General features: G+C 47.7%; 1 protein-coding gene across 8 annotated transcripts in view; it reads left to right on the top strand.

Moving 5' to 3' along the window:
- lef1 (lymphoid enhancer-binding factor 1) overlaps positions 1-14,085 on the top strand; it is a 34,146-nt gene that overhangs the window by 13,381 nt on the left and 6,680 nt on the right. Inside the window, exons 4-10 of one of the 8 annotated variants that reach the window (XM_057036477.1) lie at positions 5,261-5,393; positions 8,063-8,153; positions 9,064-9,183; positions 9,782-9,953; positions 10,598-10,705; positions 12,338-12,377; positions 12,827-12,869. In XM_057036477.1, coding sequence (XP_056892457.1) covers positions 5,261-5,393; positions 8,063-8,153; positions 9,064-9,183; positions 9,782-9,953; positions 10,598-10,705; positions 12,338-12,377; positions 12,827-12,861 — 699 coding nt within the window. In that variant the 3' untranslated portion in view covers positions 12,862-12,869. Of the gene's footprint in view, positions 1-5,260; positions 5,394-8,062; positions 8,154-9,063; positions 9,184-9,781; positions 9,954-10,597; positions 10,706-12,328; positions 12,378-12,826; positions 12,870-14,085 lie in introns of all 8 variants that reach the window. The other 7 variants (XM_057036475.1, XM_057036474.1, XM_057036476.1 and 4 more) reach the window with 7 other exon arrangements.

Here is a 14,085-nt window from a genome sequence, read left to right as displayed (position 1 = left end):
CTGCTGACAGTGGCACTTCAGCAGAATGTTTGCCCTTTGCTCAGTCCTTTGATGTGACCAGGTCCTGCTGTGATAATGAGCCCTGTGCCCTGCCGCAAGGTGAACATCCTGTAGTTTGCCCAGGGCTCTGCCAGAGCTGTGGCCCCGCCCCCACAGCGCCTCCACCTCCACACACTCTAAGAACACAGCAGTGGAAGAGTCTTTCACTCGTCTTGGGTAGCCCGAAGACGTCGGCATCCCTCATGTGACACAAATGTTTCAGGATTTACACCTGTGCCGACGCGGATTTAAGCTCGGGCTTCGGAAAATTGTTTCAGTTTAATAGTACTGATTTGAATAAATCCAATGAAAAGCAAATGAAGCAGGTTTTTATATTGCAGTCAAGTATCAAGTGTGTTTATTTCATTTTCCACAATACGCTGTGACATGTCAGTGAAGTTAGATGATTAGTGGTCCCTGTTGACTTCCTTGCTTTGCTCTTTATCATCTCGGGCTCAGACTCACATAAGCTAAAGAGTAACACTCAACACTCTCCTATCAAAGAACTTAATCATTTCTAATGATCCATAGTTTCTTTTTAAAATGGCTTTGTGACACCTAGAAATTATAGGTTGAACCCTTTCAAGAGCCGACAATGTACATTCGCCTGGGAGAGGCATATCTTTGCACAAATTATCTTTTGCCGCATGTTCAGAATGTTAGAGAGCTAGCTAGCCTAATTGGTTTGCTTGGAGCACATGCTTTTCATGCCAAAACCGGGATGATGGGTAATCCACTCGGCCCTATTCGCTTGTGCTTACTGCTCAGTGTGTGGTACTGTAAGAGAAGAGAGTCATCTGTTATAGCTCTCTATAGATTGTATTAAGTTCACGGCGACTGCAGTCTGATTGCTAATCGATGTCACCACATTGTGGTGTGAGTAGTTGTGTGTGTGCACACTATGGCATTGGAATGGAACTGGTTTGGAGAAGAGTTAAACCAGTTCTGCAGCTCATTACTATAATGATTAATTCGTTAACGTATATGTCAGATATTTTTTTCAGGTTTACCAAAGCCATTTTTTGGGGGGGGTGTTAGATCCTCTTATACATCATTGTGTCTTTTCATATCAGTTAGCCTTTGCCCTCGGTGTCACTTGCTTTCTACAACTTTGGCTCTCTGATTAACACACACTATTTCTGATTGAAATGGAAGAAATGGGGGGGAAGGGAGAGAGATATGAGGGCTTCACAGATGTAAAATTCTCCCCAGGGTAGGCTTTTCCTGTTATTCGTAGCCTCCTCCACTCCTGTCCCTGTAGTTGGCTCCGCTTGTTCGTTTCGTTACCCGGGGCACGTGGCGCTCCTTCGCTTGCTGACGGCCCAGCTTTCTTCTCCATTAATTGGGTTTCGTTACATTAAGCCCCCTGGCCAATAGTCCATCTTGCCCATAAAACATTCCATTTTTAGCGCTCCCCTCACAGCTGGTGGGGTTCAACCAGCTCGACAAATGGTAATTGGTTATTTATTTAAGCTTCCTCAGGTTGGTCTCTCTGGTTTTGGTGGGAGGGGGGAATACAGTCCCCTTTTTTCTGTACTGTAGAGGCACAATGAGAGAATGTTTGCGAACTTTTTGTTGGCAAAAGGTTGGACAACTTGCACTCAAACACACCCCATTGTGAACACCTGGTCTACGGGTGACTGTAGGATTTTACCCTTTGGCACACCCTCACTTCATACTACTTTTGGATTTATAGAGGCTTTCCGTCCCTAATCTAGCCTACTTTTTGATCACATTGTCGATGAAAACAGTAAACAGGGATAGCAATTATTGCTTTTAGGAGCGTAATATTGTTAATAATTTCAGCAGCCACAGGGAAAGAGAGAATTTTATTGGAAATTAAAGGTTAACTCTCGATTCGTTTTTGTAATCGCAGAACTGGTTTCTTGCCTAATGCGTTCTCTTCTGTCCCAGGCCTTATTTTCTAATCCTTTTCTTCCGGAGTGCAGAAAATCACATGAGAAGATGAGGTTGGTTTTGGGGGTGAGAAAGGCCTTTTAGAGAAGATTTAACAGCATGGGAATCCATAGTCACCACTTTAGCTGCCATCTCCCCAGCTGTTTGTGAAACACCTCACATGGTTTCTACACACTTGATTGTAGCTGCAGGCACGAAGAGTCCTCATTGCATATAAATTACAGAAGTGGGAAGCGATTATTATAAAATTCCCGCTTTCCCTTTTTTCCACTCCACTCTGCAGAAGTGGTATAATTGAGTGGAGCACAAAAGCTGTGCTGCGAGGGGACGGAAAGAGAGGGGGATGCTTAAAGGGCAATATGGCAAGGATAGTGAGTGCACCTACCACATAGACATGTGTACAAACGCATGCAATCCATGCTCAGAAACCATGACAAGATGTTGGTGGAACCAGACAAGCTCCCAGAAACCCGTGAGCTGTCACTAACATCCTCCCCCGGAGAACAAAGGCAAAAGAAGTACCAAAACAAAAAAACAGAAATGAAACATCCCAGTTCCATTCCCCCGCCCCCATTTTCAGATGGCACGCCAAGTCACTGGCTCCCCATGCTGCAACACACTGGAGTGTCTCCTCCATTGAGGGCTCGCTGCCAACTCCAGTTCCGCACAATGTATTTCTCTTAAAACCACATCTGAGTTGTTCTTTTAGAAAGGCTGGCCAAGCCTGGATATGAAATTCCAAATGGAGTGTTTTCTTTTCAATCCTTGCTGCCTCTCCTCTTTCACCCTCCCTGAGAAATATGAATAGAAAAATCTTAAGCCTATTATTTCTCCTATACAAAAAAAGGGGACCTCCAATATGGCCACCATCCGTGGCAACAGTGTCCCAACTGCTGGGGACTTTGGTGGATGAGGGGGGATCAAATTGCTGCGACGTGGCATAACCTTCACAGCTGTGGTCATTTGGTGTCTCCGCGACTTCCTCCAGGAAATTGGTAGTGTACTGAAGTTTTTGTGTGAGAATTTGCCAAAATCGGAGCTTTGAAGTGGAGCTCTTTGGGGAAAAATTAAAACATTGTGGCTCCGCGATGGCTTTTGGTGTGTAGCAAATGTAATTTCTGTCCAAAAGGTTTTCATTTAACCATGATATAGTGTGAAAGCTGTGTGTGTGTGTGTGTGTGTGTATGTGTGTGTGTGTGAGTGTGAGTGTGTGAGAGAGATGAAAATTTTAAAAGGTGCCTGTCCTTCATTCAGAAAGTAAACCACGGGAAGCTACTGTATGGCAAACAGTTTATGCAAATATGCACCTTAGTTTAGCCATAAATTGTACATTGGTCACAGAGGTTTTTCCTTGGAGGATTTTGCCACATTGGATGCAGTCTATTAAGAAGTTGAGAGAAATGGGATTTGACAGCTGGAACTGGGAAAAGCACACAGAGCTCTCTTCCATCGCATTTTTGCCGTTATTTTGCTGGGTCACAGTGTGCAGTGTGAGAGACTTTTGTTTCCAACTTACTTTTTCTTTGTGATCTTTCAGCTACAAGTTTGAAGGGGGGAATGCAGCTAAAATGATAATCCCTCAGGCTCTTATCTCATTCCGTCGGGATAACAAATGGGAGTGGAGAGGCGTAAAGTAATATGGGTGAGAATGCTATAATTTAGCCCCTGGTGTAGGCATGTCACAGACTCCCTAGTCCTAGTTAGTCCCTCATTAGGGTTAGCGGCCCTTTTTAATAGGGCCTCCCCTTTGTGGAATGAGTTGAGACACTCCCACCCTAGCAGATTATCCCAGCACCTTTGACTCTTGCCGACCACAGTTAGAGAACTCACCTGAACTCATGTGAAAAGTCGCTCCAGCCCAGATTAATCCTCCTTTTTTGAGAAGGATTTTGGCCCTCTTTGTTTATTCAGGCAGGTGTCGTGTGGATTCACCTAGGCTAAATACTTGTGATCGAGGGAGACTCGAAAAGCCCTGGGAGAGAAGATTCCTGGTCCGATAAGAGTGATGCAGATGATGCATCATACGGTCGAGGATAGCGAGACCTTTTTTTTAAATCTGAGGCGCATACTGTGAAGTGCACATACTGTTCTCAGTGTTCTCAGTCGGGTCGTTCTCAGAGGCTGGGGTGGCGGGGTGGGGCGGTCGGCCTTAAATTGAGCCCGGTGCCAGTCTGTGAGAGGGTCAAGGAAATGTAGACATTCCACCACCTTTGAGTCCAAGAGTTTTCATGTGTATGCATGCATGCGTGTGTGTGTGTGTGTGTCTGTGTGTGTGTGTGTGTGTGGTCGAGGAGGGGGGGGCATCAATCACACTCTGTACTGGAGGAATGTCACCTTGGTCTACAGCTCACAAGGACTAGCATCTGAAAACTGATAAACTCCAGCTTATTTGGTCTGATACTCATGTGCATTCTTAATTTAGAGGATTGTCAGAATCTCATAAGAGACCCTCTAATGCGAAGCTGCCCTATTCGATGCTTACGGTCACGATTTGGTAGGAAAGGTTTCTTCACCGGTTCTGATGTGTCCGTGATATTTCCTGCTGAGGTGATACAGTGACTCCAGTTCAGTTCAGGCTCAGATTGTGGCTAGCAGATTTAGCGTGGCTAAGCATTACCATGTGTTGCGTGCAGCTGAAGCATGTAAGTGCTTTTGGCTCCGGGGGTTGGGTACCCGGGTTTTTGGGGGCTTGCTCATTCTATTTTAGTTTTCAGGGGAGGCAGCTTCCTCTGACTCATTCAGGGACAGGGGGGCTTTGGCCAGGCCACTGCTGACGTGATTACCCCTGCAATAAGTACCGCTGCAGACATCTGTCTCACTCGCGCTCTCCCTCCGTGACCGGCCCCCCCTTCTCCTCCCCCTCCATCCCTCATATCTCCTTCCCCCGGCTCTTGCTCTGTAATGAACTCCCCTTATTCACCAGCTAATGACTGCCTTTGATCTCCCGCCTAAGACCTCTGCTGCAGCTCTACCCCGCGAATCTCTTTTTCTCTTCCCCTCTCGGTGCTCTATCGCTTGTTAATTTCTATTCTCCCCGGCTCCAGTTTGTGTCTCACTCCCCCTTTCTGCCATCTCAAACGATCTCACGCATCTCTGACAGGTATTCCCGCTTTCTTTTGTGAAGGAAAGCTGACTAAACGGGAAGAGTTTGAGGAAAGGCGTATGCCGCTTTGAGGTGTACCAGTTGAACGGCGCTAGTTGGCGAGGGGCCGCAGTGCACGTAGAATAATTTTGTCAATGCGAACAGGAAATGTCACCACTCTTTCATGTTCTTCTTTAACCTACTTGTATTTCTCTTCCACAGTCCAATAAGGTTCCTGTTGTGCAGCCATCCCACGCAGTCCACCCGCTCACCCCCCTGATCACGTACAGTGACGAGCACTTCGCCCCGGGATCCCATTCTGGTCACCACCCCCATGATGGTAGCAACAAACAAGGTAGAGGACAATACTGTCAACATTCGCCTCAACAACTGTCTCACTAAAAGTTGGTTGAATATTCAGCATCTTCTCGCCTTTTATTGTCGTCATCGACAGATCAGAAGTGATTTCCCCCCGTAACTAAAATCTTTTCCTACTGTGACAAGCTAACCAGAACATTTTTAGGCGAACAAGTGTTGTGGAAGTCTAAATTTTTATGGCCTGGCAAGTCTGACCATAACTGATGGTGCAACAACAAGATTCTTTTTCTGTTATAACAAAAAGGGAAATCTGTTAATGTGATCAGTCGCACGACGCGCAATATCTGTTCTGCTTGGCAGCTACAAGCATAATGGATGGAAACACAACCGTTTAAGTTTTTATTTTTAAACCTCGCCAAAACGCCAGGGGATAAAACCAAGATCGCACAAAACTCAAAAGGGATCGCGGCATGGTCTCGATTGGAACGCGCCGGCGGGACGTCACGGCGAGCTCGGCTGCCCTCTCCGCCTCTCGGTGGCGACATCAGGCAGAGCTCCTCCACGGCTCGGACGAGCTCCGCATAGCTGGAAACTGTGGCAGCTTTGCGGCGACGTGAAGAGACGCGGGCTCGCTGCGTGGTTTGTTTTTCCGGCACCTTTTCTGTTCTCCCGGCTCACCTCTCCTGCGGCTGCCAGTTGAAAAGGAGGAGGAGGGGGGGTGGGGGTGATCAGACGGCAAGTAGGTGACGGTGATGAGTCGGGGAGGTTTTGAGGGAGCGGTTATAAATAACGATCTGAAAACCGAGCGCCCACGAACGCAGCACGGCGAGATGAAGGTAGCGAGATGTTTAAAGAAACTGTGCTCCACATATGTCGGGAGGATCATGCATCGCTTCTTAGGCAGATCTTTTCCTACGGCAGCAGGAAGGAGCGTTGTTGACATGAAATACAGTCCCTACTGAGCTGTCAAAGGCGCATATTTAATTTTCAGAAATCTGTTTTCCAGTGCTAAAGCTGAGATAGTTGCCATTTTAATTTTCTTTTATCGTTTCCTAACCTTATACAAAATAAGCGTTGCTATATTTGATATTTGCTCTTGCAGCACAACTGGATCCATGTCCAAGTGATCTAATTCCAGAATTAGCTGCAAATGATTTCCCTAGGCATATTTATGCATGTGAGGGTGTACCAGCAGAGTAAAGCTGCAGCCCCTTTAAGTCGTCCCCCCCACAGACACACACACACCCACCACCACCCCCATATCGACCAGTTTCTTCTTTAGTGGGCTCAGACTTTGATCTGCTCATTAATTATGAAAAACAATCATGGATTTTCTCATTATGAGCTCTAATTTGTGCCAGGCTGCAATGCAGGATGGAAGGTCGAGAGTGGGTGTGTGTCTTTGTGTGTGAAACCTGAAGGCCTTATTTAAGGCCTTTTTTAAGATAATACAGAGAGTCAAATATGAATAAAATTACGGCGAGTTTTCCCCATATGGACCTGTAGAGATTTCCTGACTGTCGGTAAGAACACGTGAACAGAAGGCGTCTTCTAGGCATGAGTGACAAGGTCACCGGGGTTCCCTCCTCCTCCCTCCTAACCCTCGCCCTTTGCCTCCTTTCCTTCTGTCCTCAGGAGGGCCCTCAGGAGTGTTATGTGGTGGATTAGTGGGCAGGGGGTAGTGCTATTCACGCTATGACTCCAGCGTTGCAACACTGGCTTTGCAGATATCGGCCCCCTGCTTGCCTCGCTTCTCTTGGGGATGGAGGCCCCTTCAGACCACAGCCCAGAGAGAGGGAGAAAAGTCTGGCTCCAGCAGGGATTAGAGCATGGTGCTAATCTGGAGGCATTTGCCCTCTTTTTGTGTGTTTCAGCACACATGTACACATATCCTAGCTGTTCATATCTGAAGACTTTAAATGTCGAAACGCTGCTGTGAAATATCATTCTCCAGTTTTCTTGGTTAAATCTCAATAATACTAAGGACTCTTTGACCTTGAAACCCAGAAGGAACAGGCATGTTGGAGATATGGGAGCTTAGTCCTGAAGATCCCTTGACAGGTAGTGTGAGTCAATCTCCTGTTTTCAAGGGGAGATGCAGCCTCTGTCACAAAGATGATGCCTCGGCTAACTAGCTTAAAGACATGCAACCACACTGAAAGATGTCTAGCTAAGCAGAAAAGATCCTTCTTTTTTTACTAGATGATAATGTGAGGTCAAGAGGTGCGTTCAAGCCCTCTGTCCTGCTGTGAGACCTGGTGAGAAAGCAGGAACGACAGCAGTTGGGTAAAGCCAGAAACTGCACATTTCTTCAATATTCTTACATGCTTATGCAACACAATTCAAAGTTCCTGCTATCAAAACACACAAACGCCAAAGGAGGGTGCAGCATGTGTCTATTTGATGGTCTGTTTTCACCTGGGGAAGGTGGCAGCTCAACCTGTAGGGGGCAGTGCTGAGCAGCAGAGATTTCTGGGTTCAAGCCCCCTGTTGCAGACAAAGGTTAAAGGTGTGCCAGGACACTTTCAGGGCACTGCTGAGGTGCCCACAAGCAAGGTACCAGACCCCCAAATACTCAGACAGCACCCTGCGACGAGCTGGCGTGTCATCCTTCTCTGTATGCAGCGGGGACCCCGCAAGAAATAGGGCTGCGTTCTCAATGATTTATCTAATGGATTTGCATCTCTGTTCTGGGATTTGGAACAGGAATGCCACGGCAACACCCCGGACCAGACATGGCCAACTTCTACTCCCTCTCTCCCGGAGGAGTGGGACAGATCACGCCGCCGCTCGGATGGTGAGTAGCAAAGAAACGAAAGAGGTCGATTTATATAAACGAGGAGCGGTTGCGATCTGGTGTCCTTGGAGACGGAGACACAGAGACAGAGACTCGGGGAGACTGCTGTGGACTGAATGGTGTCCACCTACGAAGGGCTGGTTGAGGGGGGCGTGCAGCAGGCTGCTCCAGCGCCGTGGCGTGAGGCGCACTGCTACTCTGTGTGCCCAGCACATGTCAAACACATTACAGCAAACGTGCCCCTGCATATCCATATGGATGCTTAACCCCCGCATCAAAGTCCTCTGGGCTCTCTGTGCTAACTGAGCTTCACTTATGGTGCATTTTGTGTCTTTGACCTCTTTTTATACCTTTTTTTTTTTTTTTAAAGGCATCCATATGACATCCAACTATACCATCTTCCTCCTTTCCTGCCCCCCATCTGCCTCTGTTCTTCCTTATTATCTCTGTGTGTCAGCATTGTTTGTGTGTAGGCATACACTGAGTGAAGCCAGATGGAAGGTGCACGATCAGGCACCGGTTAAAGCCCAAGACTGTCTCCTTGAATCCCCCCCCCCGCTTTTGTTTTCCAATTTTAGAAACTTTTTACCTTTATCCCAGCTTGTTATGATTGGAACGGCGTTACTGACCAGGATTTAACAAAAATATCTCTGAAAAGTGATCAGACAAACGGTGATAAATGTCTCTCGGAGGCATTAACGTCTGACTTTGATATTTCCGGGAAGATGTCGGTGCTAAATAAAGATCAAGAGGTACAAAGAACTGCAGAACCAAGTACAGCTGACAGACATTGGCAGCGTCTTCCTAAAATTAAACAGCTAACATCAAGCTTTGTGACACTTCAGGAACTGCTCCCATCCTGCCTCATCCCGATTGTCCTCTGTAATTAATCCGTCTGCTGTCATTACAGGTTCTCGCACCACATGGTGCCCGGCCCCCCAGGTCCACATGCCACAGGGATCCCCCACCCAGCCATCGTCAACCCACAGATCAAACACGAGCCTCTGCACGAAACAGACATCATGCACATGTGAGTTTTAAAAACGTGAGGCTCCGCCCCCCCCAAACCCTCGATTTAGGCGACAGACTTCCAGGTATTTGCACGCACCGCCGCTGCTACCGTAGGGTCCTCGCTCGCCCTCTCGATTCGAGCTGATAAGCAGCCCAAGCCCATCGACTGCTGATAACGGGCCCAGGCCTCGCTTGGCCTCGGGGACCACGGCACACTTAACCAGCAAGAGATCCGTGTCCCACATTATGAATCCGTGTTCCCAGTGTGCGCCGAGCGAAGTGAAGTGAGCCCCCCTGAAGTGGTTATGGCCGCTATTTCCATTATTCATGGCCACCGCAGTACTGAAGCCTGCACTATTAACAAAAGAGTCTCTTCTGAGCGCGTGTTGATTTTAAGCCACTCCAGTGTGGACGAGGTTTGGTTGCCATTACTGACAAAGTAAACTCTCCTCATGAACTGCAGATGATTAAAGAGGCGGGGGCCAACGGGGGCTGAGAACAACCAGAGCGTCTCTGGTTTTGACGCGGGCAGGGCCCCCCCGCTAATTGACGTTTGGATGTTTTTATCTTTCTGTGAGTCCGTGCTCTTTACCTGCGTCTGCATTGTTACACTCTTGTCTTTTTAGGAAGCCCCAGCACGAACAGAGAAAGGACCAGGAGCCCAAAAAACCGCACATCAAAAAGCCGCTAAACGCCTTCATGCTCTACATGAAAGAGATGCGCGCGAATGTGGTCGCCGAGTGCACGCTGAAGGAGAGCGCTGCCATCAATCAGATCCTGGGACGGAGGGTAGGAACCTTTCTACCTTTCTGAATCGTGAGCAAAAGGGCGCAGGAATCCTCTCTCTATGAACATATCTTCTTTTTATATACTGGTTGTGATTATTGTCATAATGATAGCCCTGACCAATTACCTCCCTCTCAGCAGCACACATGCAGACGGCCTTTTTAACTGACATGTCATCAAATTGGCTTTAATAAAACAGGCCATCTTAATGGCATGGTTGAGAATGACAAAATTTGTTCCTTTTGAGGATTGGGAAAAGAGCGGAACCACAGAGCCATGTTAAAAGCCCTAACGAATAGCCCTGGTGGTTTAGTCAGCCGGCCACAGCAAAGCCTTGTTTGGGGCCTCCATGGGGTAATTGCTCTCCAACACAGTTTGAATAAAAAGCGCTGCTAAATTGGAGCCAGCGTTTTGATATTGGAATTGATTTTTTTCTTCTTCCTTCTTCCATGTTAATCTCTTCATCATGTGTCCCACCTTCTTTGGTTCTCTTCTGTGCCACTTTTATTCCTATTCCAACATTTGGAAGGTTTTATTTTTTCCTTTAGAGCTGCACACTTTTTTTCTCTAACAGAACATGCAAGCGCATGCCAGTAATTGACTGTCTGCTATTTTTTTCCCCCCTAATCTCCTTTGTACCAAAACAGTGGCATGCGTTATCTCGGGAAGAGCAAGCTAAGTATTATGAGTTAGCCCGCAAGGAACGGCAGCTCCACATGCAGCTCTACCCTGGCTGGTCCGCTCGAGACAACTATGTGAGTATCAACAGTACAGATTGTCAAAGGTGCGTGTGTGGGTGTTGTTTATGTTGCTAGTTTAAATCTCAGAACAATTTGCTCCTGAAATAACAACACGCACATTCCTGTTAAATAGTCAGCGCCAGGCTAGCTGGATTCTTTGTCTCGGCTTCACTTGTAGCTCATATTAGCGGTGATTGACTGCCGAGTTACCGGCCGTTATCATATTTTGGAAATTTGCTGTTGCCACGGCGAGTTTAAAACTGCCTGGTAATAGTTTTGCTAGTCTCTGAAGTTCCGTATCAACGCGGAGCGTTTTGATAGGCACCTGTTAGGCTGAGCCGAGGAAGCTGATTCATGCACGCAGTTTTCAGCCCCAGCAACATTTCAGGGGGGGGTTCAGCTGGATTTAAAGATGCAACTGCGTGCGTCTGTTCTTGCACACGCTACACGGTAAAGACCAGAATGCACATTTCACCAGCAGAAGGGAGGACATTTTGGCCGTTTGGAAGTCAAGATATGGTTTGCAGGAGTTACATGATTAGTTTTAATGGTTAGGGTAAAAGGCTGGGAAATGTAGTTTTCACCCCCCCAATGAAAATCCCACAAATAGAATGAATTAATTGTGCGTCTGTCCCACTGTGTGTGAGTGTGTGAGAGAGTGAGAGCACCAGCCTTTGTTTAAAAAGTGTGGCTCCGGCACTCACATTCACTCCACCACTAAAGTGCTTTTGTGGTGTTTATCTGCCTCCCCTCGGACACCGACAGCATCCCTCATCCTTCTGCCTCCGCTGCTCCATTGTCAAAATGCCTCGCTGATTGGGTGGGAGGGGGGAGGGGAAGCACATCTCACAGGAAGTCAACTAGTCCTATTTACTCATACATATGTAGGGAAATAATGTAAAAAAATCAATCTTTCAATGCTATGCAGTGACTTTCCCTCCCAAAAAATCCCGGACTGGGTACCCGGATTGGCATCGGGAGCATGTGGCGTTCCCAGTTTTGCTGCATACCCCCACATTCATCCTTTCTCTCACCCACTCTGTCGTTCTTCTTCCCTCTCTGCCACAGCAGTGGAAGCCAGATTAGCTCATGAATAAGTGGATTAGCAGACTTTGCAGCAGGAAACCAAAGTGCTCCTCATATTTGACTAGAACGACTCTACACTGCTATCTATACCCATAGTCTCCCCCCTGGGGATTTAGCAGGAGCTATAAATCCTCGCACCTTTCCACTAGCTTGCTTGAGACGGAGCGGTGCCTCTCTCAGTCACGTAGCTGGGCTCGCCTAATTACAGTAGGTATTTTTAATTGCACGCCATGTTAATGTTTGTCATTAGAGGGACTTCAAAGGCAGACGGGCCACAATGGCAGGACAAGAGCGTCTCTCTCCGAACAGGACAGCCTAGCTTAAAAAAACATAAGAAAGTGAAAAAGGACAAGTCCAGGATGTCTCCCGTCCACCCGGCCCGTCCCTCTCAGCGTGGCTGTTTGCTCGTGAAGCCCGGGGGTCCAAGGGATGCTGGTTCGGGTGCCCGGCAGGGGATGAGTGAACATGGCAGTCCGCAGCAGGACATCAGAGTGGTCTAGTGAGCGTGAGTGCTGGAGCCACACTTTATGTGTTCCTCTGTATATTTTCTAGGGAAAGAAGAAGAAGCGGAAGCGGGAGAAGATGCAGGAAACGGCTACCGGTGAGTGAAACCTGCCCTCGCTGCCTCCTCCTCCTCCCCCCCCCCCTTCTGGACATGTTGCTTTGCGACTGACGCGCCATCTCCGATACAGCGCTGTGTTACCGCTCCTATTAGAGCAGAAACTACTAACGCAGCGCATTCTTTCACTTCATCTGTGTAAAACTTCCATTCATTTCTCCCACCCCCCTCTCTCATCCCCATCCTAACACATTACACCTACTTTGGGATTAGTCTGTCCATTCTCTAGAATGCTTACCGGGCCAAGGCTTTGCACATTTGTTTGCCTGTCGCTCTTTAGAATGTCTCTCTGCTTATGAGCTCTCAGCTTGCAACTGTGATCCATTCAGAATAACACCTGTACACTCTATAAGACTAAATGGATGGTATAGAGTTTCATACTGTCCAAATACCTTAAAAAAAGAATTAAAAAAAGATGCAATTTTCTGCAGGTACAGGCCAGAGAATGAAAACGGCGTACATCTGAGAACAATGGTAAGACAAACCCCTCCCCTCCCTGTCTGACTTCAGTATGTGTCAAGTCTCTTTAAACTGCCGTAATCGCTGACTTGAGAGTGTGTACTCACAGACTAATCCTAAAAAGGTCCACCCTCACCTCGCCATAGTCACTGTGTCAGTGGTGTTAAGGCCTAAGGAGGGATTGTTGCTTTTGTGTGGTGTTTGCTCAATGGCCTCGGCACAATCGGCATTGGGATTTTCTCCGTCTGGGAGCGCGTGCGCGCTCTGGCTTCTAATCAAGTCTGCGCGTGTGTTGGATAGCAGGTCAGATGATGTGTCAGCACTTTCCTGCCCATTTCTGCCCCGACGTCTGCTAGACAAACGCAATTGCTGAATTAATCACTGCGTTCTCATCAGCCGGTGAGATCAACACAGAGCTGAGCGATACAGCAGTTTTATCAACAGTTTACTTTGTTTTTATGGGAGGGGGGTGAGCTAATGTGTCAGATTAGCCCCATATGGACCCCATGTGTCGTCTCTCTCTGCATCTTTATGCAGCAGAGCGGCTTGTTTGGCAAGAACATAATGAGATGCTATTCCTTAATACGATTTCATGGTATCTGGGATTTCAGGGTGCCTATAAGACCTTCCCCACAAAGACACTCCGCAGTCATCATTTACACATTTTAAAAAAAAAAAAGCCCGATATGTAGAGGTAGATTGAATCAGAGGACGCGAAACCCTCGGTGAAATGTCGCCCCTCTTCTTCCCTTTCTCTCCAACGGATTAATGTTCCCAGCGTGTGACCGAGGCGACTCTATTCTGTCTGTTCCTCTCTCTCTCCGCCGTCCTCATTCCCTCCATCCTTCCCTTCCTCCTCCTCACTGCGGGTCTGGTAGCATCCTGTTGTTCCGCTCCCTTTCGGCTGCAGGAGAAAAAAAAAAAGGGGGGGGGGGAAGCGGAGCCTGGCAGATGTGACAAATCTGCTCTTACGTGGAAATCACCCTGACCAGACAAAGGTTTTTTTCACTCGACTAATTCCTGACCCAGTGGCTCTCGCTCGACCCAAAATTAAAGTGCCACCCTTTCACCCCCCCCCCCCCCCCCTTCCTTTTTTTGGTCCTGCCGTGGCCAGTTTAAAAAGCGCAGCGCAGCCGAGCGCTAAAAAGGACTTTATCTCTGATCCAATAATTAGCAGGGCCTAGCCGCAGCGGGATGGACACCCTTGCTGATTCTCAGTGACAGCCTTAAA

The sequence above is a fragment of the Takifugu flavidus genome, chromosome 6 (assembly GCF_003711565.1).
Source record: "Takifugu flavidus isolate HTHZ2018 chromosome 6, ASM371156v2, whole genome shotgun sequence".
Taxonomy (NCBI): domain Eukaryota; kingdom Metazoa; phylum Chordata; class Actinopteri; order Tetraodontiformes; family Tetraodontidae; genus Takifugu; species Takifugu flavidus.
The sequence above is the reverse complement of the archived record's forward strand: the minus strand, read 5'-3'. Positions and strand labels throughout refer to the sequence as shown.